This window comes from Meriones unguiculatus, chromosome 4 (assembly GCF_030254825.1).
Source record: "Meriones unguiculatus strain TT.TT164.6M chromosome 4, Bangor_MerUng_6.1, whole genome shotgun sequence".
Taxonomy (NCBI): Eukaryota; Metazoa; Chordata; class Mammalia; order Rodentia; family Muridae; genus Meriones; species Meriones unguiculatus.
This window is the reverse complement of record NC_083352.1, coordinates 16,795,982-16,822,407: the sequence shown is the minus strand read 5'-3', so window position 1 is coordinate 16,822,407 and position 26,426 is coordinate 16,795,982. Positions and strand designations below refer to the sequence as shown.

The following is a 26,426-nucleotide window of genomic DNA, read 5'->3' as shown; positions in this document are numbered from 1 at the left end:
TGTGTCTTCCATAGAGAAGTCAAGAGATGTGGGTATCATCTGAACTATGTGAAAGCAAAACAAATAGCGATATCCCAGAAGTCCCCTCTATGGAGTCCCTGCAAACAGCCATGCCATGAGAAGCCTCCAAACACTGTCATGACATACAGACTCCATGTGCTGTTGTTTTGTGACAATTGTTGATGTTTTCTGTCTTAAGTAGGCCATGACTAACACTGTTGGGTGGAGGAAAGAGTCTGTGAATAAATACTGTGTCTTGGTTGCACTTCCTAAAGTTTTGCTTCATTTTCTATTGAAAATGAAGCTAACAAATCATTAACAAGACAACTGGAGAAAGTTTCTCCTGAAAAGTCACACTTCTCTCAAAAATATATTTCATATTAGTAAATCCTGAGTCAATTGCCCGAATTTTCATCTTATGGGTCAACAACTAATTTAAATAATATTTCCTTAGTTCTTACTGTTATATATACATTGGGCAATATATATATATATATATATATATATATATACATATGTATATATATCTGAAGATGGTGATGCTCCCCTGAATGTAATCATGAGCACAGCATGTAAATTAAAGTCAAGACAGAGAAGCAAGGGTTATTATGCTGGGAGTGGTGGTGCTCTCCTAAAATCCCAGCCCTTGGGAGGTCGGGGGGGGGGGCGCTGGAAGGTCGGGGAGTCACTGGCACCCTTTGCTGTACAGTAGAGCAACCTTGGCTACATGATAGTCCGTCTCAGAAAGGAAGGGGAGAAGGGAGGGGAGGAAGAAGAAGCGGGGGCCTGTCCTAACTGGAATCCTGTCTCTGATGAAATTGTAGGAGTGCCGGTTCAGAGAGTGCTGCAACTCTGAAACCTGTCGACTGAAAGCGTCGGCACAGTGTGGGTCTGGGCCGTGTTGCACACCAAGCTGTGAGGTAAGCAGCCAGCACCTCTCAGAGGGAAACCTGTGTGCAGGAATACAAGACTAGATTTACCAAGTCTACATGCAGTGACACAGAGGATGTAAGAGGGATTTCGTGACAAAGTTCCATGGACTTAAAAAGGCATCTCCAGCTGGTGCTCCCTAGTCTATGGTAGGGAGACCACAAAACTGATCATCTTCTCAATGCTCAGACGGGATAAAATATACACAGTACACTGTGCCAATAGTCTGATAACTCATAAAGTCAAATAAATGAGGACTGGGGAAAATCACGTGACTAGAAGACAAAACACACACTGGGCAAAGCAGTCACAGGTTGGTAAGAAAATGTACCGAGAGCGGCCAAGATGGTTTCTGTCACTGGGATGACTACATTTTAATTCATTTTTATTGCAGGAATACGTGTGCACACACGCACGCATGTTGTGATGCATGTATGAAGGCCAGAGGATAACTTGTGGTTTTAGGTTCCTCCCTCTACCAAGTGTACCCTAGGGATCGAACTCAGGCTTCAGACTTGGCATCAGGCGCCTTTAACCAGTGAGCCATCTCACCAGCACTGGCTGCGTGCATTCTTGATTCTTACACAAAAGCATGATAAACTGAAGCAGAAATACAGCAGTATCCCCAACTATCCAACTATGGCTGGACGAGAATGCAAGCTCTGCAAGGCAAAATACTTTAGGGTTCCCATTCTTGCAAATCACCAGTCTACTAAAACTGCCTATGTTCCTTTCCCCCAATTGCTCTCAACTTCTTGTGGTGCTGAAGATTGAACTCAGGGCCTTGTACATTCTTGGGTTTTATGGCATTTTTGGTTTCCTATATTTTTCTTTTTTTCTTCCTTCTTTCCTTCCTTCCTTCCTTCCTTCCTTCCTTCCTTCCTTCCTTCCTTCCTTCCTTCCTTCCTTCCTTCTTCTTTCTTTCCTTCTTTCTTTCTCTCTTTCTTTCTTTTTTTTGAATTTGACATCCAGGCTGACTTTAATCCTGAAACCCTCCTGCTGCCTTCTCCTGAGTTCTGGGATTACAGACTCATACTATCATCTACCTCAAAATTTCTACTAATATCTAACTTAATACAGTGAAACTTGGTTAATGAGAGTTTCTGAGTGTTAGAAGAGTCAACATCATAACCAGCATCTTACTCAAGGGTGGTGGTTCCGTTGCCTCTCGCTTCTTCGCAGTCATCCACACACAGTCTCTAACACTCACCAATTGGCTTTCTATGTTTGTAATTTTACTTTCACAAAAATATTACAACTCACATCTAGCTAGTTGCTTGTAGTGGGGACTGCTGGGTCCTGCAGCAAGTAGATATGAAACTTCTTTAGAAAGTGGAAGAGTGACTTTCCAGAGTAAATGTACTGCTCTGTGTTCCCACATATGATACTTAGAATTGCTTTGCAAATTGAATGCAAAGCAAAACCATATAACTCGCGGCTTTCCTTTCCTTTTTTCTATTTAGATTTCTTAACCATCATTTTACTAGTTGCTCAGACTTCAATAATCTTTGATTAGCTGCGTAATAAGTTCTCATAATTAACCACTTTTATATGGTGAACAAGTGCTACATGAGAACTCCGGTAGTCTAGTAAACATGAAACTCATCACTGCTGTTGTCACTTTTCTATCTTTTGGTGACACACAAGGAGAGAATATAATTTGCATCATGCATTCCATCTTTTACTCTCTTCATTTCCCTTTGCAAATATCTGCCAGCTATCATATTTCTTAACATTTTAATTATGCTTTCTTTATTTAATGCTTTGCTTCTTTGTTGTGTTGAGGCTGAAACTCATGCTAGGCATGCACTCTACCCCTGAGACACACCTCTGCCCTGTGGGCAGGCTAGGCAAGTACTCTATCACGGAACTGTTTCCCTGCTCTGTGCGTATGCCAGGCATGAGCTCTGTCGCCCAGCCACACTCCAGCCGTGTGTACACATTAACCATGTCCAAGCTATCGCCGAGCTACACTCCAGCCATCACGTCCTGTTTCTTGTACCTGAAAGCCTTCCTCTACTATTTCTTGTAATCTGATCTACTGAGAATGGATTCCTTTAGCTACTGTTTGCCTAGGAAAGGCTTTATTTCTCATTGGTATTTATCATCTTGCTGGCCCTCTAATTCAGTTATATTTCCAGGGTATAAAATTCTAAATTGAAATGTTGTCTTTCATTAAAGATACTACTTTATTATTTTTCCTTTATTAAATGTTAGTTCAATTACAGATGACTACAGTGTGTGTTCAACACATAGTAGGTCAACATTTGGACACTGTAACATTTGGACACTGTAACATTTGTTACATTTGTTATGGATGGCAGCAGATGAGAATTTTTTTTTCAACCAGCCACAAAAATGTATCTGAACTATGCAGAGAGACTCTTCCATTCTCAAAAATCATGACCATTGGTGGTGAGATGTGTTACCACATTATTAAGCATGCATTAGTCTAAGCACTTTTGTATTAAATGAGCATGTGAGTTCCATTCCTAATTTAAAAATATAAAAGAGATCCTGTATATGTGTTCTCAGAGTCAGGTTTCAACTGGTTTCTGGGTCTTGACATCAGAGGTGGAAACAGTTGTTCTGTGCTTCTTGATCCACAATGTGTGCTGTGGAACAGAGGCAGGGAGTGGCTGCAAGCCGCCAGTGGGGGTCTGGGTGCATCCTGAAGACAGTGATCCTTCTCTTGGGCTTCCTGGTGGATGTTTTACCTGATTTTTCCTTTCTAGAACCCTTAGTTTGGGGAGGTCTCTTTGTCCAGCCAATCAGGCACAGTCAGACATGGTTAGCCAATTTCTTTGGCAAACAATTATAGAGTCATTCACAGCCCCTCATCTTCTTCCCTGTCCCTAGCTGTCCTCAGCGGGCACGCCCTGCAGGAAGGCTGATGACCCAGAGTGTGATTTCACAGAATACTGCGATGGAGTCTCCAGCCAGTGTGTCCCTGACACTTTTGCAGTGAACGGCCACTTGTGCAGGCTGGGATCCGCGTACTGCTACAATGGGCGTTGCCAAGCTCTGAACGACCAGTGTGTCAGCTTGTTTGGAAAAGGTACTGCTTTCTTTTGTATTCGTGTTGCATGTGGATTGCTCTGAGGGCTACATGTCACGTACCATAGAGCCTAGATGAGGAAGAGCTCGGGCCACGATTTTAAGAAGGTCAAAACTGAAATTAAAGAATAAAAAAATTATAGTCATGATTGAAAATTTCCAAGGAAAATGGTACGTATGCATGCCCTTTCTCAAGGTTCGATTTGCAAACAATGTTACATATATCTCCCAAATTATGTTAAAATGTGAATAGCAAATAAGCAGATTGTGACACCCTAATTTTCTGTTCATAATCCAGTACAGAAACATGAACCTTACAAAGCTTGGAATGGATGTCTTTCACACGTAATCCATTTCCTGACTGGGGACTGCCAATATTACAGCAGTCACCCGCTACCTGGCCAGAGCTCCTGCTTATGATTTCTGTCAGGTTTTGTTAGTTTTGAGATAATCTCATCACATAGTTGAGGCTGCCTTTGAACGCATTAATCTCCTGTCTTGACCTTGTTCCTATATTTTATCAAAGAACGTTTTAGAGAAATCCAGATAAGACTCCTACATTCCTGCTGGTGTTTTTAGTATGCCCTAATATTATTATCTATGTGCAGAGTGATTGAAATTAAGACCTGGAGAGGAAGTTCACTAAGAAAGAGCTTGAAGTCAGAGAATAAGAGAAAAACCTGCCATAGTCAGCTTGATGGCCTGTTATTAGGAGGGAACCCTCACAAAAGCATTTAGACGAATGGGATACAGGTATATTCACAAGTCATTAGGCATCTATGTAATTCTATGGCCATAATAGGCTCTCTCCCAGGGAATGTGACCTGGCTAGCCACAGGTTCTTAGCCCAAATTACATTACCAGGTATGTACCAGGTACCGGGTATGTACCATCTTATGGAATTAACCTGACATCCAATCAGAAAGCGGTTGGTTACTCCTCTGACATTGTTCCACTGTTGCACTGGTGGGCGTGTCTTACCAGGACATTGTTTATTACAGCTTGCAGGTTCACAGCTGAAGAATTAATTATGGTGATTAGTTTTCTGCTGTGGTAACACGCACATCACCTACTGGCATTGTTAAAGCTAGCCAGTAAAGACAAAACTCCCAGGGCAGTAAAAGCTTGGTGGCATCTCCAGCAACAGGATCTTCTAAGTTCTGGGAGGGAACCAAGAGCACTAGTGATGGCCTGTAGTGTCTGGGGGTGGTCTGTGGAACCTCATTAACCAAAGGAGATAGCCCGTTCCTGACATGGGCTCCTTACTCGTTACCTTATAGAGACTAACGGGGGGCAATGTTGCCCGTTATCAGGAAACTCTCTTTAAAGTCTTGTTTAATGAATTTTTTTATAATACACTATATCTATATCATTTCCATCCTCCCTCGCTCCTCCAGTTTCACACACATTCCCCTGCCTCTCAGATTTATGACCTCTTATTTAATAAACATACGCACATATGTGGTGTGAGTGCAGCCCGTTGCGTTTAGCGTAGCTCCTATATGTGTGCGTTTAAGGCTGACTGCTTGGGACTGAATAATGGTATCAGGAAGCTTGCTACAGATAAAGGCTGATTATCCCTTTCTTATCAGCCGTTAATTGCTTGTGGATCTTCCTCTAGGCAGAAAGCCCTCTACATTGGAGTGTTAACTGCTCAGACATTGTTTATAGACCCTGCTTAGGCAACTCTTTCTTTTTTCGAGATGTTAGTGGGTGCAGCCTCCCTGTCGTAGGCAGGAGAGCAGCAAACAGCCCTGTGTCCCAATTCTCTGGCTCTTCCTCTGGCTCTTCTGCGATGTCCCGAGCCTTGGGTGCAGTGGTTGTAATGGAGTTGTATGGGCAATGCATCCTTTGGGGTGGGGCACGCCACAGTCAGTTGTCCTCTGCATCTCCACGAGTTGTGGATTTCTGTGTTGGTCTCTCTGAAGGGCGAGAGCTGCACTTACCTGTGAGTCTGAGGATAAGGATTTATAATACAGTTAGAAACGAGACCGGTTTGGGAGAGCAGCAGTGGTGGATTCTCCATGGCTGCACCCGCCAGGTAGCTGCCTGGTTTACAGTGTCAGGCACGGATTCCCTTCTGCTGAGAGTACCTTAAGCCCAGCTAGACCGCTGGCTACCCGCAGGATAGAAATGCCACTTTAGGGTTCTTGCTACTCTAGTCATTGTTGTGGTTTACAGCTGTTATATCTGTGTAGGACTTGAGTGCTTTGCTCCCCTGCCAATTTACAGAGCACCTTCAGATAGGCTGAGAGGTAATCCTTAGGGAGAAAGAGTTCAGCTCAGATCCAGCTTGATTGTGTCTGAAGTACATAATACAGCCCATGTTCCCATTACTGGGGAACCCACTTGGACACTGAGCTGCCATGGCCTACATCTGTGCAGTGGTTCTAGATTATCTCCATGCATGGTTCTTGGTTGGAGTATCAGTCTCAGAAAACACTCCTGTGTCCAGATTTTTTTGGTTCTGTTGCTCTCCTTGTGGAGCTCCTGTCCCCTCCAGCTCTTTCTGTCTCCCCCTTCTTTCATAAGATTCCCTGCACTCTGCCCAAAGTTTGGCTATGAGTCTCAGCATCTGCTTTGATACGCTGCAGTGTAGTCTTTCAGAGGCCCTCTGTGGTGGGCTCCTGTTCTGTTCCCTGTTTTCTCCCTCTGCTGATGTCCATCCTCTTTGCCTCTGAATGAGGACTGAGCATCTCACCCAGAGTCCTCCTTCTATTTTCATCCCTTTAACTTTCTTCTTTTGCCTTCTTTTGCTCCACCAGCGCTTCAAATACACTTAAAAAGGAATGGGATCGTGGACGGTCCCGTCACGTTCATCATGTCAGGGGGAGTTGCTTCAAGTTTTTCTCCATTTAGGATAATGCTGGCTGTCAGCTGCTCATATACAGCTTTCAGTGTGTTGAGGAGTGTTCCCTACGGTTCTGCATTCTCTAGGACTTCTATCAGGAAGGCATGTTTGACTTATCAGACACTTTTTCTGGGTCATTGAGATGATCATGTTATTTTATGTGGTTTATTACATTTATTGACTTGTGTTTTTTTCTGGTCTTGTGTATTTTGTATTCTGTGTGATCCTTGTATCTGTATGGATATATCGTTACGTAGTTTAGGAAAGGGTTCTTTTTTTAATGACCTTGTTGAAGATCTAGTCTATACCATTGATCTGAGATTTTTCATCCCTCATCTATTCCTGTAATTTGAATATTTGGTCTTTTTGTGGTATCCCACATTTCTTGCATGTTGCTTTTCTGTTTTTTTTTTTTTAATATTTTCATATTCTTTAAAAATTTATATTATTTTATTAACCAGACCTAAACATTAAGTAGTGTAAGAAATATAAACATATAGTGCCTTCGTTCTAGACTGGTCTTAGTGAGATCTTCCTGTTGCCAGCATCTCCTAGGAACAGACTGTGCAAAAACTACAGTCATTCTGAAAATCTCATTATCATGTTTAAATGTCCCTATCATAGTGTTTGTCTCCCTTTTAATAGTTTTTTTAAACTTAATTTATCTTTATTATTTTATACAAATGATGGTGGATTTTCCCCAACAGCTTAACAACTGAAGTTTTGAAGAGCTAATGGAAGTAGCGAGGGCTATAGGAGGTAAATACTTAATCATAGGCATCCATACACATAACATAGTTAAAAAGCAATGTGAGTTGTGCCTGAGAAACAATATATGAACTTACCCTCTGATTTCCACATATATTCACACACACACACACATACACACACAAAATGCATATTTAAAAAATTTTTCAGGGTACAAAGATGGACAGTGTACATATAATTCCAATCATCTGCAGGCTGAGACGAGATTTTCAAGTCCAAGTCCAGTGTGAGATACATAATGCACCTTGTTTCAAAACAACGAAGAAATAAGTAAACACATCAGTGTGACCTGTAGCAATGGATATAATCCCTTTTGTTTTGTGGTATGATATTGGCAGGTTGCCTGTGGAAGTCAAACGAAGCAGGAAACATGCATGCCTATTTTGCAATGACAGTTTTATTAGTCTACGACTAAAGAGTGTGTAATCTGGATTGAAGGATATCACCTAAAGTGCATGTTTCCATTTTAGGGTCTCAAGGTGCTTCCTACGCCTGTTTTGAAAAGGTTAATTCACCACGTGAAAAACTGGAGAACTGTGGTTTTAAAAATTCATACTCATTACCTTGTGGACAAAAGTACGTATATAGGAAGTGGTTTTATTTTCCGAGTCCTGTTGCTTGTCAAGAGACAAACACTAAATAAGGACAACTAGCAGGTTGCATGGCTGGAAAATATTCTCAGTGAGTGTGTGAGCACCACCGTCCTATGGATGAGATGGGGAGTAAGATCACGCTTATTAAGAGGAACTGCTCAGACTTGAGAAAATCAGGAGTTCTGTTCCCAACTAAGAGCTAAAACTGGGTTGTCTTTTAACTCTATCACTGGCAATAATCCTAAAGCGGGTATTTTAATTTTTTTCTTTTTTTACAGCGTTAGATTGTTGAGAGGAAAGAAATTTTCATCTTGTTTGTTGTTTCCAAAAACAGATATGTGAAGCTTCAGAACATGTCTCGGTGGCTCAGTCTCGACTGTGGCAACATGGTTTATTATACCATAGAACAGCTCCCGGGGGCAGTTACCTTGTAACAAGGGCTGTTGGAATTTCACTTGGCTATTTTAAAAAGCCATAAAGGGGGCTGGGAAGGTTCAGCCTCAGTCAGTAAAGGGCGTGCCAGAACCGGAGCCACCGGCCTCATGGGGAGAAAACCAGCTGTGGTGGGAAACACTTGTAATCTCTGTGCTGGGGACCACACGTGAACACCTGCATTTGAGTAACAAACCAAATGATCGTAAAACTCCATGTGGTGTCATCATGCGTGTGATAATACAGTAGCGGCAGATATCAGAAGATGCAGAAAGAATAAGGGGTTAGCCACCTTCGGGAAACAATGTCAGGACGGCAGGTCCAGACTGGCTGAAAGGTTTGCGAGTCAGCCTAGGTGACCCCTGAGGCCTGTAATGGAAGATAAAGTCGTGTGTACACCCGTGAATTCGCTATAGACCTTTCAGTTCTGCCACAGTGCTAACCAATCTGTTCGGCTTGGCCACTCACGTCTTAGCATCGTAAAACAGTGTTACCACTGCGTCGTTTTTCTGGTTGCATGCCATTAACCAAGCTAAGTGTTCCCGCAATGCTCGAATTGGAATCACTGAGAAATAAAACGATGACGGAATCTCCGTGCTTCCATTTCCAGGGACGTCCTCTGCGGCAAGCTGACTTGCTTCCGGCCAAATAAGAACCAGAAAAGCAGTGCTCGCGCTGTGATGTACACGTACGTCCACGACAGCGTGTGTCTGTCTGTACCTCTCGGGCTGTCTACGAGAGCGGACGGAGGGGATAACGCGTACGTGGCTGACGGCACCGTGTGTGGACCGCAGATGGTAACAGACGGGGGGTTCTATTTGTCTGTGTCAGTTAAGGTTCATTACCACGGCCCACGGTGCCTATCGTATTTTGAACCTGGTGCCTGTGTTCATTCCCTCTACGGAAGCTTCCGTTATCAAGCCACATCACTTCTTTTGAGTCTCTGTGCGAAAACAAAGAAACAAACAGAAAACATGTTTTTAACAGAAGACTCTGCTAACCACCAAGTGCTGTTATTTTTAGACCTAATGATTTCCAACAGTAGAAATCGGAGTTTTCACTTCACCTTGCCTCACTGCAGGCCGCATTCGTATGAGTGAAATCGTGTGCTCAGGCTTATGACTAGAATTTAAGTGTGAACAGTTTGCAAGAGGAGGCTATGATATGACACAGAGGCACGCTCGTGTGTATGTGCCTATCTGTGCCTGCAAGTATCCACATATATGCAAAGTACACTCGTGTAGTTATCACACAAAGAGAGAACTAAAACCCAGAGTTTACGAGTCTAGGGCCACGAGGGGACACAGCTCAGAAAACACGCTCGGTGCCCCGTGAGGCTGACAGTAGCGATTTTATGCCTACAGGGCAGTGGCCTGCAGCCTTTACTGCAGATTATGGAGCCAGCTCTTTTTTGTTTAGTTTTGTTCCAAACAGTTTCTCTGTGAAGTCCTGGCTGTCCTGGACTCGCTTTGTAGACCAGGCTGGCCTCGATCCGCCTGCCTCTGCCTCCCTGAGTGCTGGGATCACAGGCATATCTTCGTCTGTCAGGGTGACAGCTTTCAAGTCCAGGGCCTGAAGCTGTCTCTTTCTTGTTGGGTAAATTCATTTCTAAGTAAATAGTATTATTATCATTATTACAAAAATTGTGACCATCTTCATTGGATTGTCCATTCTTAGCTGGTCAAAACGTAACTGATTTTTTTCACGTTAATATGTTATCCTGAAACTTTGCTGAATTCACTGACTAGTTGTCTCATGTTTGAATGTTTGCATGTGCATGTACATGCAATCTGTAAGTCTGTGTGTGTCTGCCTATGAATCTGTGTGCATTCTGTTGCTCTCTGTTTCCACGTTCATCTGTGTGTAGGGCACCAGGATGTGAGCGTTTACACAAGCAGCTGTATGTAGCTTGTTAGTCCGTGCGTGTTTGCACGTTCGGCTGGCTATGGTCTGACAACATGTGTTTTAATGGACATCTGTGAGTAGTGGATCAATCTGTGTGTGCTTGTAGGCATCCATGTGCAGTCTGTAAGTTGGTGTGTGTCTGCAAAGACATCCGTGTGCAGCACGTGAAGCTATGCATGCTAGTAGATGAATCTGTGGGCAGTCTGTAAGCCTGTGTGTGTTTTCACCTACATCTGTACGTAGTGTGCAAGTCTGTGTATGTTTGTACATGCATCTGTGTATGTTCTGTAGGTCTATGTGTGTTTGCACAGTCACCTGTGTGCTGTCTGGCTGTGTTGGCACTGGCATCTGTGGCAGTCTGTCAGCCTGTGTGTGCTTGCCTGGCCGCTAGCTTACGGTCTGTTAGTCAGTCTATGCGTAGATTGGCTTGGCTATTTATGTGCGGCGTGTCAGCCCGAGAGTGTCTGCACAGCCATCTGTCTGTATTTGTCAGCCTGTGTGCATTTGAATATGTATCTCTGTGCGGTCTACAAGTCTCTGTGTGATGACACAGCCTTCTGTCTGCAACGCCAGCCTGTGTGTCTTCACACAGACAACTGTATGCAGTCTGTCAGCCTGCGTGCTTGTGTGTGCATTTCTGTGTAGCCTGTCATATGTTGGAGACCACCTACATATACGATCGTGTCCTCTACAAACAAATAGTTTTACTCCCTTTATGATCTGTCATCTTTCATTTCTTTCTAGTATCTAAATTGCTCCAGCTAGAATACTTAACATTACATTGAATATTGAATGTAAGGACCAAGTGAAAGCCGGTATATGCAATTTACGATTTGTTTATTGGTTAGATGTTAATTTTGAACAAATAATTACAAAGAGGTAATTTTCATTCTCATTTGACATTTTCATATTTCGAATTGCTTAATCAACCTTGTGTCAACAACTGAAAAAAATAAGCAACCAAGCCAAATAAGATAGAAAAAGATCAGTCGGGCATGGTGTCACACGCCTGTAATCCCAGCACTCAGGGAGGCAGAGGCAGGTGGATTTCTGTGAGTTCAAGGCCAGCCTGGTCTACAGAGTGAGTCCAGGACAGCCAAGGCTACGCAGAGAAACCCTCTCTCGAAACGCAAAACAAAACAAAACAAAAAAATGGAAAAAGGTAACTGAGAACAAGATAATCACATACCCAGATTGCTAATTATCATTTGATTGCCACTTTGACATGACAATGTTTGACAGCAGCTAAGAAAACAGTTAAACTATTTCTCTCTAAACTTCTAATATACACCACCACAGAGCGTCAAAGCAACTCATGAACTGTATTTGAGACAGAAGCAAAATTATTCTTCATCCTTAAGGAGACAAATTTTACTTCTGTCCAATTACCAGTAACAAATATTAACTGTGTAGGAAATGCGGTGAGACTTTCAGTGAGTTCAAACTGCAGAAATCCAAATCCAAACCACATGTATCTCCACCTAGCTCTAAGCACACCCGTTGCTGTCGCTTTGATACCGTTGCTGTTGAGGGGTTGCATTGGAAAGCTAGAATTTTTGTGTTAGAATCCAAGCAAAATGAGTAAGCAAGTCTTGACTTTCTTCTGCACATAGGTAGCACATGACGTTTCTTCTTGTTTTACGGGGCGTTTGTGACTGTGAAATATTGTGTGTTTAATTTTAGTATTGTATAAACAGAACCTGCCAAGAAGTTAATTTAGCAGCAAATGACTGCAACGCCACCAAGAAGTGCAAGGGGAATGGGGTAAGCAATCTGCTGCAGTGGGGAGGGTCGAAACTGGTCTCCTGTCTTGGAGAATGGAGGGCTCTGAGGCTCATCGAAGACCCGTCTATGTCCAGCAGATTAATATGGGAACATCAAATGAGCTAATCTAATGCCATTCGGTGACTTTCGTGTTTTACTTATTCTAGAAACATATTTCTATCTTCTCTCAATTGGTTATCAATTTTAAACCAGTGATGTAACCCTTCCGTTGCCTCGGCACGGCGGATTATCTCCCCGACATTGACAGGTTCAGGGCGAGAAAGGGCTTTGTTTCTTTATTTTCCTAAAAGGAAACCAGCGTGTACTAATCAGCAAAAGATGACTGGACTCGAATTTATCCAAATTTATTTGCCTTCGATTTTACAATTTCTCTACTTGATATATTAGAAGTGGAATGAGCAGGAGGGTTAGCGTGCAAGAGCCTGCTCTCACTTTGTATGTGCTCTTTGTAGTTGTGATTGATGGTGAGTTCTGTGCCTTTCCTGTTAGGCTTTTCTCTCAATATTTCATTCTTACTACTTTCAATAAAGCAGAAAATAGCAATATATTCTTAAATTCTTGATACTCTGCTTTATTGGACACACTTAAAAATAGATTGCTATTTATTTAGTGATTTTACCTTGACACTTTGGATTTTTCATTTGATAAAGCTTTTCTATTCATGTTTATTTGTATTTCTCTATATGTATTGTGTTTCCAAAAAATATTTTTAAAGGAAAACTAACTTATGTGGTTTTAATACTGGATTTCCTTTCCTGTTCTTTGGGTTTGTTTTTCTATTTCCTTATTAATACCATATTTTCATGATTGCTGTGGCTTTTTACTTTATCTCAATCCTAAAACAAAGCTGTCCATCTTAGCCCTTCATCAACAATGCTGCTGGAGGGGAAGGTAATCATCAGTATTACCCAGCTATAAACCCTGTGGCCTGTGGAGACAGTGAGCTCCCTCCCTGAAATACTGCACTGGTACAATAGTGGCACAAATATTAGGGGTGTAACCAACCACTCTCTGATTGGATTTAAAGCCTGCTCCATGAGGTGGAATCAATACCTTGGGCAAAACTTCCAAGACCCCGAGACTAGCCAAGTCGTGGGCCTATGGGAAACCCTACTACTGTTACTCTGCTAAATGAACACAGCAATAAATGGACTCCGAACGAGTTACTGCTTTACCCATAGCTCAGTACCGCACTCAACCCTTATCAGAGCTGTTTCTTGCAGTAGATGGGAATTAACCTAAAGACCAGCAACTGGCCAATGTACAGAGAATGAAAAGCTTTGGAGCACCTAATACTAAATGGGATATCACCATCAGCCCTTCCCTCAAGGCTCAGGGGTCTATGCGGAAGAGAAGGCAGAAAGAGTGTCAGAGAGAGAGCTGGTGGTTGACTCCACGAGAATGGGATTTTCCACACAGAACAGCATTAATGGACATAAGAACTCACAGCACTCAGGACCAGTACAGGTTCAGGCCTGATGGGGTCCCAGTAGTAAGAGGGAGAGGCAAGCCCACGGTCCAAACCCTAACTAAGAAGCTACTTTTTGCAAATGATCCCTTCTGGCAAGGGGAAACTCTTTGTTTCTTCAATACAATGACACTGGATACATCATCTATTACAGAGGGCAGGCCTCATGTAGTTGGCCAAAACAAAATAAACTCCCAGGTTTTATGAGGGTGGGGTTGGCTTTGGCTTTTTTGTTTGGTTTGGCATATTTATCTTACTGAAGTTTTGTTTTTTGATGAGAGAGAGAGAGAGAGAGACAGAGACAGAGAGAGAGACAGAGAACATGAAGTTGGGTGGATATGAGCCGGGAGGAGTTGAGGGATAGGCTAAACATATTGCCTCAGAATCAAAATATATTGAATGAAAACAACTTAATAATTTTTATTAAAAATCTCAGTACACTTTAAAAAGAAATAACAGAAAGCCTTTTTAAAGCATAACTAGGATTTTGTCATAATAAAATACTTTAAAATCAAATATTTTCTTAGAGATAATATTTAGAGGCTGGAGAGATGGGCCAGCAGGTGGAACTTGCTGCTCTCACAGAAGACCTGAGTTCAGGTCTCAGCCCTGCCGAGTGACTCACAGCTTCTTACCACTCACACTCTAGAGGAGGGAATCTGATGCCTCTGGTCTGCACGGGCACCTTCGCTCGTGTGCACATCCTTACACACACCTCCAGAACAATAAAAACACCTTTAAAAGAGAACACTTTGACAATGATTGATTCATCTCTGTGAACATAAAGATCAAGTGCTGGTTTGTTTGGTTTTTGTTTTGTTTTGTTTGTTTTTGTTGTTTGGTTGGTTTGTTGGCTCTTTGAGTCATCTGGGAAGAGGGAACCTCACTTGAGAAAACCCCTCCGTCTGATTGGATTGTCCTATCAGCCTCCATTAGATCATCCTGTGGGCAAGCCATCAGTGTATTCTCCTCACTAATGACTGATGTGGGGAGCCCAGCCCACAGGGGGTGGTGACACCGCCGGTCGGGTATCCTGGATGGTATAACACAAGGAACAAACCAGTGGGCAGTGGCCTCTGCTTCAGTGCCTGCCTCCGGGTTCCAGCCTCGCGCTCCTGCTGACAGTGGCGAACAGCCAGCTGAGCAAACCCTCTCTGCCTTGTAAGCTGCCTGTGGTCATGGTGTTTATCCCAGCGATTGAGAGCCCAGGCAGGCAGGCCACAGCTCTATTACACCTCATTTTCAGCAGATTGTTGGAGAAGATAGAGAACGTTTAAAAAACATACAGTAGGAAATAGAATGTATTTATTTTCACAATTGTGCTCATTTTGCCCTTTGGTTACATCACCAAGGTTTAAATTACTTCTTCTAACCCACTTCTCATATTGTACACCCACAAAGCCCTTAAAACATTCTGTATATATCAATAACTTATATTAAATTTAACTACTAAGACTATTCAAAATGACTGCATATTTTTCCATTTTAGATATGTAATAACTTTGGTAATTGCCAATGCTTTCCTGACTACAGGCCTCCAGATTGTAACTTTCAGATCGGATCACCAGGGGGCAGCATTGACGACGGAAACATTCTCAGAGCTGGTCAGTACAAACAAGCTTCCAAAGCAAGTTGTGTGTTGCTTCCTGTGGTATTAGTCAAAGACCTCTCCGTTAAACCTTTCACGGTCCAGTTACAATCCGTTAAATCTTACAAAGTCCAGTTCTGTCCACAGCGTAGTCCAGGCAGCGTGGAAAGCACACTAGGTTGACAGCTGCTCGCTGAGGGAAGGGACAGGGGGCGGTGAGGAGAGCGAGCCAGGTCTGGAAGCCTGCACTGCACCGCGGTTACGTCACCGGGAGAGCACGGGATAGCTTCTAACCCTGCGGCGCTGAAATAAAAGGGATTCTGGTGGTGGCGTTGAAAATCATCGGGGCGGAATTTTTATTTTAAAATGTCCTCGTTTTTCATTAGTTCCTCAAAGATTCTGAATAATTTGTATTTTGATCACATTTACTACCGTCCCTTGGCTCTTTCTAGATCCTCACCCTCCTCCCAACCTCTTGCACGCTCCTCCGCTGGAACAGTGTCCAAGTGCCAAGGGCTTACACGATGAAAGGAACCCGGCTCTTCCTCTCCCGGCAGCTGTCAGTTGACAACTGCCTCCTTGCTGGGGGTGGGGCTTTCTGGCTCCTCCCTTCTCCGTGCCAGGGGTTTGTCTGGCTTGGCCTTGCACAGGTCTTGTGCATGCTGCCAAAATCTCTTGAGTTCGTGTTTGCCCTGTTGTATCTGTAAAGCAGCATTTCCTAGTCATCCATCACGTCTGGCTCTTAGGAGCAACCCGCTCATTTGTCTGCCATGAGCCTTGGACCTCCGTGGGGGAGGGCTGTGATGTGGATGTCTCACTCATGGCTGAGCATCCTGCAGTCTCTTATAACTCGCATCTTGACCATTTGTGGGTCTCTGATGAGGATCAAAGGTTATGCCAAATCTATGAGAACAATGATTAGGAGTCAGTTTAATATTATCTATGCTTAGCAGAATAATACATTTAATAAAAATATTTTAATTTGTTTCTATGTTTAATGTTTGCTTAGTATGTTTAATACTTCAAAAAGGAATTTTAAATTTTTGTTGCTTTTTAGTCCCTTGAGGATTTTGAACAATGTGTTGGGTCATTTTCACAACCCTCCCTCAGCGCCTCCTAGGCCCACCTCTGCTATTTCTATCCAGCAGTGGTGGGTTTTCCCCTAGGACCTGTGGTATTTCTAGGCACAGTTTCTTGCCGGGTCAGTGCTGGTTGTAGCTCTCATGGTTCACAGCTGGTCAAGACTGACAATCACTTACCTCCTCCAGTCGTGTGCACAGCGCTTTCCAGCATGATGGACGCTCTCCAGTAGGGATAAAGCCCCTGGGTAGCGACAGACTGGTATTTGTACTATTGAAGTTCTTAATCCATTTGGAGTTTAGTTCTTGCACAGTGAGAGATAAGGATGTAGTTTCATTCTTGTACTTACAGTTATCCAGTTTGACTAACACCACTTATTGGGGAGACTGTCTTTTTTCCAGTGTGCTTTTCTGGTCTCTTTGTAACAACTCAGGTGCCATTAGCATCTGGGACTTCTATGTGGGTTTCTAGTTCTGTTCCACTGATCAGTGTGCTTGTTTTTATTCCAGCACCATGCTATTTTTATTACGATGGCTCTGTAGCATAACTTCAAATCTGGGTTGGTGATACTGTCAGCATATATTTTTATTAATATTATTTTGGCTATCCTTGGTCTTTTATGTTTCCATATGAAATTAAAGACTTTTTTCTTCATTGCATTGGGATTTTGATGTGGACTATATTGGTCTGTAGATTCCTTTTGGTAGGTTGGCCATTTTCACAATATTAATCCTACCAATCCATGAGCATAGGTGGTCTGTCTTCTAATATCTTCTTCATTTTCTTTTTTTCAGTGTCGTAAATCTTTCATTGTATAAATCTTTCGCTGCCCCAGCTGTATTTATTCCAAGATACCCAGCACACACACACAGATGTGCTGTAGGCACAAAGAGGAGTTTTTACACGAATGAAATGTTAATACCAAGCAGAAAGATAACGTTTTATAAAAATGTGTTCATCTATGGAGAGAAACTTATTTAAGAAGGCAGTGAATTGAAGCTTCAGAGCAAATTTTGTCCTGAATTTTCACTTAGGCTCTGTCAACACAGTAAACTCTTAAACATTTAAATAAGAATTACTAGTAAGTTATGCATAAACTAAGAATTTGAATCAGGTTAAGCAGACCTGGTTCTTCCAGAATGTGTGACCTCGTGAGGGAAACCTTCAGTGTCCTTTTTTTTGCAGCATTTGTCATTGTCCACAGACGCTCTGCTATGGACATAGGGATCTCATCCCACTTTCTAGAAGAGCCTAGAGCCCCGGGATGTAGGGAGGTTGGTCAGTGGTATCTTTTGAATTATTGATGTTACCAATGAATTACACACTCTGAGCAAATACACAACACCATAAATAAATATGCAGAAAAGATCAGTGGAAAAAAAATCTATGGAAAATGTGTCATGTGGTTTGGAAATGTTCTCTTATTTTCCCCAAGATACTTGCTTGCAGTTCGCCAAATTATTAGCCACATTAGGAATACATGAGATTAAAGTGACTGAAAAAGGGATTTGTCTAAGTTTCAGATCGACCTGTCCTTTCTGGCATTTCTTTTCTAGGTTCAGGTCTTGCTAAAAAACATGTGGGGAAGCATGAGGACAGCTGGCTGATTCTGGGCTTCTTCATTTTTCTGCCTTTTCTCATAACTTTGATCATTGGGATCATGAAGAGAAATGAAAGGAAAATCATGCCTCAGACAGAACAACAAATATGAGGGGTAAATACAGTCCATGGCGTTAATTTATTTGGGTAAAGGGAGCTGGGTTTTTTTAATGGTTTTGTAAGTTCATATTTATGTTCTCTAACACCTGTTATTTTACTCCTTAATCTATACATTATGTTTTTCCAAACATAAGCTGAATTCTTATTATTTTCTTTCGCAGTACTTGAGTACCCTGGATCTCTTCCTAGTTGAGTTCCACACTGCACTGGGAGCTCAGTTCTCCAGACACGACTAAAATCTGAGCATCACTGTAACTTTTCCTCCTAGTTACGTCTAACCTATGCATGATGGAGTTGAACTTCAAGGAAAACGTCTCCTATTGTGGGCATAATACTGACATTTTTATTAATAAATTATTTTAATTTCATAATCCTTCATATCTGCCTCATGCTATCAAAACCTTGTTTCTTAAATGACACACCGCTCCCCCTATCCACGCGTGCTTTCCTAGTGCTTCTCTCTGGATAGCTAGGCATTTCACCCACAGACGGCAGGAAGCTCTGCCATGCCCCAGCGCGGCACACCCGTGTCTTAGGCCTCTTGCTCTTATTTTAACAGCGGAGGGAGGGCTGTCAGTAAGGGGCCAGAAAAGGAAGCCACAAGGGGGTCTTCACAAGTAGATTCTAGGAGCCCTAAAATGCTAGAGTAAGAAATGCTGCAGCGTTACCCGACACCACAGAGCTGTTCGCCTGACACCCCCTGACTGGACCCTTTGATCAGGACTGCCCATATTAGGCGACCTTGATTCCCGAGGCTCATGCTTACGTGGCAGAGGCTGCGCAGTTGGTAACTGTGTGCGCAGCCATTCCAGCTAACCTCCCACTGGCCTGTTCCAAATGTGCTCGTTTTCACACCATATTTTACTTACATATGAAGAAACTTACTCTAACTGTAAAAGGGCACCCAAATTGAGACACACATTCCCCTATAGTTCATGGTACCTCACTCCGGCCCTATTTTTTCTTGTCGAGGCTTCTCCCTTCTTGTTGTTTCCCATGTAAACAGCTTTTCTACCATGCTCCAAAGGATGAATTCACTAGCTGCCAATCCATTCCCTATTGGCATTCTGACTTTTCTACTACATTATCAAGAATGAAAGCTGGATCAGCTCGTGGTTCTGGAGGATGGGAGGCTAATGTTTGAGGTTATGTCCTTCTCGATGGGGAATTTCCTGAAAAGCCCTGATATGGCAAAGTGCCTCACCTAGCAAGCGAGAGGTACATCCTGGAGACACATCAAGCTGACTTTCATAAGAGACCAAATCTCTTCGAGCTCAGTAACCTGATAATTTGTGAACCTGTGAGTGGGTTAATTCATTCACAATGTAATCACCTCTCAAAGGTTCTACCTTGTTCCTGTTCTTAATGCTTAACAGTGGGGGTTATATTTGAAAATGTATTTTGTTGGGGGCCCTTAATCTATAGCAATTGCGAATATGGTATCAACTTTGAGGAATGGTTTCCTTGAAAAGCTATTAATGGTCCATTTCATTATGGTATTTTTTAGCTGTATACCTATTACACATATATTGCTTATGTAGAAATGGGTCATACTCATAAGAAGAGAAAAAGAAGAGGGGGAGGAGGAAGCAGAACAAGAACAAGAACAAGAAGTAAGCTTGGTAGGCTCCCACGATTCTTTATGGAGAAAGAGAAAAAGCAGACTTGAAAAGAATACTTGATGTTGGATGCTATTGAGGAGACTGTTTATCCCACAAACACCATACTTAATGCCTCTGCAGCATTAGCAGAGTGGAAAGCAATTTGTTTCTTATAAAAATATATCCATTTTCCTTATGCATTACCTTCCATTTGGATGCTTAGTCTCAGCTGCTGGTGCAGTTTATCAGGCTGTGGGGTCATTAGGAAGTGATCCCTGACTAGGAAAAATAGGATTGGGCTTTGAAAGTTATAGGCCAGCTCTGGTTCCCACCTACTCTGCTCTGTGCTCGCTAGTGAGTCCCCACAGCCTGAGCACCCACTTTGCGCTCGGGCCAGCACGGGCTCAGCAATTTCTGCCGTCACACGTTCTCTGCCACCGTGGATTGAAGTCCCCTGAAGCCGTAAGCTCCGATCTTAATTAGGTTTTCCATGACACTGAGTATATATTACTTTAAGATAACAAAAAATGAAAGATCTGAGTGTTCATGTCTCAAGCCCTCCGGGAGATTTTAAAACCATGCTCAGCTGAGGAAATTGCTTCTATGTTTAGCATGCCGGCTGTGGCATGGTTGTTACTGGCTGCCTTTAGCCATTTTGATAGCAAAACATAAAAGGGAAAGTAGAGCAGGATCGGAAAACTTGTGGTTTTTCAAGCACAAGAATACTTAAAGTCCCAAGCATGACCCATGCAGACACAGCAGTTTTCATTGGGAAACATGTCAGCACTCATATACACAGATTAAAAGCTGCAGTTTCAGGCTGGAGAGATGGCTCAATGGTTAAGAACACTGTTTGCTCTTCAGAGGTTCTGAGTTCAATTCCCAGAAACCTCATGGTGGCTCACAAACCATCTGATGCCCTCTTCTGGCATGCAGGTGTACATGCGGATAGAACACTCATATACATAAAAATAAACACTAATTTTTAAAAGGTTACAATTGCCCCTGCCAAGTATAGTTTTTCATTTGTTCTTTTAAAGTAACTCTCGGCTTTCATGAATTCTTTGGTTGGAAAAAAAGAATTTTGAAATATATTCAGAAAGTAATTTTATTAGAGTTTGGGAGGAAAAACAGCAGAGCAGGAAATTTATAGGAGCTGCTATAAGTCCCAGCAGCTTCCCAGGACAAAAAGGTGGAGGAGAGAAAAGCCACACCCTTTGCTATGGAGATAACTAATTTTTTTTATCTAGTACATAAAAATTGGCTGACCTTAAAAAAAAATCAGTCCTAATCAATATATTTTGACAGACTGGGGAAAAAAAAAATATTGTCCAAGTGCAATTTTTGAATTGGCCACAAGATGTCACTATACATTTCTTGTAACAAAATGAACCAAGCACCGTTGTAGCTTAGCCGGGCCCAGTCAGCCCGCCATTGCTTCACAGCTAAGATTTCAAAGTTCTGCCAACTGCATCCCTAGACGTTTTCCAAAGCGTCTCCTACCTTATTTCGGCTTCTGTTTAAGTCTAGGAAATACTATATTTTATTTTTTTATATGTAGATATCGCATATACCATTCAAGCATGGATAGACAGCAGCAAAACTGGAACTTTAAATTTTGTTGCTAACTGTGTAAATGGGGGTATTCCTGTATGTGTGTGTCTCTGTGTGTATGCGTGTACATGTGTGTGTGTGTGTCTGTGTGTGTATCTGTATGTGTGTGTAGGGTCACTCACGTGCTGTGTGTATACATGTGTGGATATGTGTGTGTGTGTGTATGCGCGCACATGTGCTCCAATGCTGTGTATAGATGTATGTGCACGTACATGTGTGCATGTGTGCTTGTGCGCTCCTGTGTGTGTTGTATACGTGTGTGGATATGTATGTGTGTGTACACTAAGGACTATATCAAGCACCTTCTTTTATTCTCTGCCTGATTCTTTCGGACAGGGTGTCTCGCGGAACCCGGCGCTTGTGGTTTGGTTGGGCTGGCTGGCCACTGCACCCTAGCGACCCCCCTGCCTGCCCCTCCCCCGCACTGAGGTTTCGGGTGCTCCTACCGTACCAACTCACGTCCTCACGCTTGCACGAGTGCCCCACTAACCTGGCCGTCTAGGCGGAGAGTCCGCCGCATCACGTGCCACGCCCGGGCCCCCAGGGCACATTCCCACCAGCAGGACCCTTGGACCCGAGCTCCCTCGCTGCGCAGGTGGTAGTCACACATCGACAGGATGGTGCGAAGTGGCACCCGAACTGTTAGCTTTCGTTCCCACGATGCTCAGGGACACCGAGACTTTTGTCGGTTTGCAGGCGGGAGCTGTGGAACCCATGCGTCGTGGTGCCGGCCACACAGTGAGCCGACCCAGTTCCTCGCGTTGTGCTGACCCCTGGCCATGAATCTATTGCCGTTGCTACTCATATCTGTGATCTTGCTACTGTTACGGATCGTAGTGGAAATATCTGTGCTTTCTGATGGTCTTAGGTGACCCCGGTGGAAGAGTCATTCATCCCCAAAGGGGCCACCACCCGCAAGTTAGGAACCATTGCTCTCCTCCTCACGCGTGAACTCTATATTAATACATACACAAAAGGTGTAATCTCCACTTGCTTCCCTAAACCACAACTTTTCTAAGAAATAATGTGTGCTGAACAGCTGACCAAGAGACACATCCCTGTAACCAGAACGTGGCTCAGGCAGGAACAAGAAGATGGGGCATCATAAAATCTACCAGTGTTTGAAATGAAAGAAAGAAAAAGTTCAAGCTTAGGAAAAGGAATGTGTCCTAGTTGTTTCGTGGCTGTAATCTGTTTGCCCTTAACGTAGACTATAAATACTAAATAATACCATATATTCTGTTCTCTCTGTTCTTGTACTTCTTGGATAGTCCCCTAAGAACTGCGCTGGTCAATCATGGGTTACTGTTTAACGTTTGTGTGTTTGAAAGCAACTTCTGGTAGAAACCCAGAGGCAGGTCTGGCTCTTGCCCTGGCTGTGAATTTCTCTTTTCCTCTTCATTACAGCAATTCACTGTGTCAGAAAGCTGCCAAGGAGTTTAGCAGTGAATGGCCCAGAGGAGGAAACCTGTGGTCCAGTCCCTCTCTTACCCCTGGATACAGTTTAAATCTCAGGCCTTTGGAAAATAAACTGATACATGTGTCAGTGGAGGCTTCTCTCTGTCTCTTCAGTGGCTGTGGGTAGCGGGACAAGTGGTGGTAAGTGCTGGGGGGACTGTCCAAAGGCCCCCCTACCGGAAACTTCAGGAACCGGGGCCTAGACAGTTTAATACGTTTAAGGAGGACAGAGCGAGGGAAGAGTCAGGCACAACAAGCAAGCAGAGTCTGTACTGTGGGAAGATAGAAAGGGCGGCCGTGGATTGAGAAGCCTTTAGTGGGTCCTGCTAGAAGGAGGGAACAGACTGTAGGCACCAGAGCAGCAGCGGAGGGGAGCAGATGGGTGGAGAGGGCAGTGGTGTTACAGGCAACATGAGAACTCACATACAATGGACAGCTACCAAAACCAAGTCAGAACCACGTACCCCAGTAGACGACCTCTGTTCAATACAGAAACAGAGTCAATTCAAAGCATTTCCAGAAAGATCGCTGTAGACGCAGATGGCATCCACGACAAATTCTAACCAACGTGAAAGGCGACATTGATGCCAATGCTACAAAAATTCTTCCAGGAAAGTAAGATCATTATGCCTGCCCCGTCCCCCACTCACCATGCATAATAGACCATGTATAATAAACTTTTGTTCACGTGGGAAACAAAAATGCTCTGCTGGCGCTTTCGTGAAGAGAAAAACTCAGGGCCCATGAACCCCCAAATCCAGCTACCCGAAACTCAGATACACTTGGCTTTATCCCACTCTTAAGAACAGAGCAATTAGGGAGCTTGTGAACCTCAGTGGAATGGAGAGCCGCCAGGTGGCGCACACGAGCGCTCTCCAGAGGCCAAATAACCTCTCCAACGGGTCTACCTAAATTATTACTAATATTGTTGCTAATTAGCATTTTTCAAGTTACTCGTTTTCTTCAGAATTTTTTTATGTCTTTTGAACCCATGCTATGCAGTTGTGTGAAAGTGGTGTCATGTTCTCTCCTCTGCCCCCAACCCCTGAGCAAATCAGCCTTCACTGCAACAAAGTTCAAGGCCAATCTTGGCTAGACGATTGTTTTAAAACATAACCCCAGACTGATGCTTCTATATCTGCTTATTGACACGGCTGAGTATATAACAGAGCAAGCACAGCTGTACTTCCACCGTTCCTAACGGCGCTCTAAGTGGAACCCTCATCACAGTCACTTTTCACATTTTCTACCGTGACATTTCATCATTTCATCTGGTCCTGGGCAACGAAGAAGCACAAAATACAGAGCAAAGTTTAAAACTTCACTCCCTTGAGCCCCGGGGAGAACACTTCATGAATAAAATGTCTACAACACAAACGTGAGACCCAGAATTTAGACAGCCAACACCGGGAGCGCCCCACGTTGCCAAGGCTGGCCTTGACCTGGGGGCAACCCCCATTCTCCCAGCCTCCCCAATGCTGTGTAGCACTATAGCCACTGACTCTTTCTTAATTAAGCTTGGAAGCTCATAGGATCCGGCTCGTACTGAAATAGTGTGATTTCCCCACTGACCACAGCTTTTTTTGCAGGCAGGGTAAGATCTGTCTGTGGCTAGCCGCCGTGACCTGTGACTCATCGTAGGAGGTCGGGGTTTGCGTTTGCACCCTATGAGCAGCCTGCTCCCTCAAAAACACAGACAATTCAGAATAATTACTGGGCTTTCCGATTTTAATAAACGAACTGAGGAAAAAAAAAACATGTGAAGCAACAAATTAACACATTTTTTTTAAAACAGTCTTACTGTGTAATCCAGGCTATCCTCAAATTTGGCATCCTCCTGCCTCATTCTCCCATGTGTTGGAATTATAGGCATGCCTTGACAATACTTGGCTTAACTGATTTTTTTTTTTGAAGAGGAACAGTCAGAAAGAAAAAAATATATATATTGTCTTGGTTTCTACCAACATATATGTCGTTCACATTTTCACAAAAATCTTTTGAACTGCTTAAGTCTAACACTGTTTGGATTTAACTAATATCCCAACAAATTATGAGTAAAATTTCACCTCCTCTGAAGTGGTGGCCAGCAAGAGATTCTGACATATGGGTACAGTTTCCCAGAGTCCCCGGGCTTGATAGTAAGGGCCTTGGGGGTACCAAACATTTGCCCAAAAATCACATTTGTTTTCAAACTCACTTCCCGAGATGGTTAATGTTAATTGCCAACTGGACAGAATCTCGAGTCCCCCAGGAGCCAGGCCTCCAGGCACACCTGTCAGGGATTCTCTAGGTTAAGGTCAGCCTCTGAGCTTACAGGACTATTCAATAGGATGAAATTCATGCCTCGAACTGTAGACTGATCCACAGACCCTGGAAAACACCCTACTACTGAAATCTTGCTAAATTAATATAGTTTTCAACTTCCTTCTAAATACCTGTTTTTATGCCCATAGATGAGGACAACTCTCATCTCTCCTCAAGGAAATCTTATTTGCAACAGACGGAGGCTATTACAAAGATCCACAAGTGACCAAAATGAAGAGAATGGGAGAATGTGAAATAATTCCAGGTGAGACATGTAACACGACCCTACACCCAAGGCTCAGGGGATATCAGTGGAAAGCTGGCAGAGAGATTGTAAGAGCCGAGGGACCGAGCCAGCTGCTGTGAGATAGGGTCAACAATATGGCTGCCTGCACAGGACTACTCCCATTAACACACCAACATGGATGAGGGGAAGTCCATAAGGCCCCGCCTCCAGGTGAAGAGCTACAGGCCATCAGAGGCTGCTGGAGAAGGGAGACTCAGTTTTCTTAGCGGGGATGAGCCCCTTGCTGGGTTGCCCACTCCTAAGAGGTCAACCCTAAATACAGATGCTACAAACAGGCTATACTAGTGAGACTGACTCATCAGGCTCTGGAGACACACGGAGGCCAGCACTCACACTACCACCAAGCTAAATTCCCAGCCCCTCAACATTTCACCTAATCTGGTATCGGTGATGTTTCATCAGCCATCACCAGCATCGTGTATGCCTTTAGGATGTGTATTTTTAACTTGTTTTTCTTATATTTCTTCTTTTGTTATTTTAAGATTTTATATGTTTAAAATATATAACATATTTATGTTTATTATTATAATATAATACATAGCATATATTATAGTGTGATAATATATAGATATATTAAACAGCACAGGGCTAGAGAAAAGGCTCAGCTGTTAAACATGCACACTGCTCTTAGGAAAGAGCCAAGCTACATTTTCCAGCATTCACACCTAGGAACAGGGGCCCGTAGCTCCAACTCCAGAAGAGCTGACACCCTCTTCTGGCCTACTCAGGTTTATACCCACACAGAGACACAGACACATTATATAGATAGATGATAGATAGGTAGGTAGGAAGGTAGGTAGATAGATAGACAGACAGATGATAGATGATAGATAGATATACAGATGATAGATAGACGATAGATAGACAGAATAATAGATGATAGACAGAGATAGAGATAGATACATTCAGTGGCATTAGTTCAACCTGGTTCTTGTATTTTCTTGATGCATAACTCATACAGCATCG

At 43.2% G+C, this 26,426-nt stretch overlaps 1 protein-coding gene across 1 annotated transcript in view; it reads left to right on the top strand.

Moving 5' to 3' along the window:
• Window positions 1-18,168, top strand: part of Adam18 (ADAM metallopeptidase domain 18) — a 56,589-nt gene extending 38,421 nt beyond the window's left edge. Inside the window, exons 13-19 of the mRNA XM_060381273.1 lie at window positions 825-920; window positions 3,790-3,988; window positions 8,077-8,182; window positions 9,242-9,428; window positions 12,220-12,300; window positions 15,279-15,393; window positions 18,014-18,168. Of these exons, the coding sequence (XP_060237256.1) occupies window positions 825-920; window positions 3,790-3,988; window positions 8,077-8,182; window positions 9,242-9,428; window positions 12,220-12,300; window positions 15,279-15,393; window positions 18,014-18,168 (939 nt within the window). The remainder of the gene's footprint in view (window positions 1-824; window positions 921-3,789; window positions 3,989-8,076; window positions 8,183-9,241; window positions 9,429-12,219; window positions 12,301-15,278; window positions 15,394-18,013) is intronic.
• The last annotated feature ends 8,258 nt before the right edge of the window (window positions 18,169-26,426 follow it).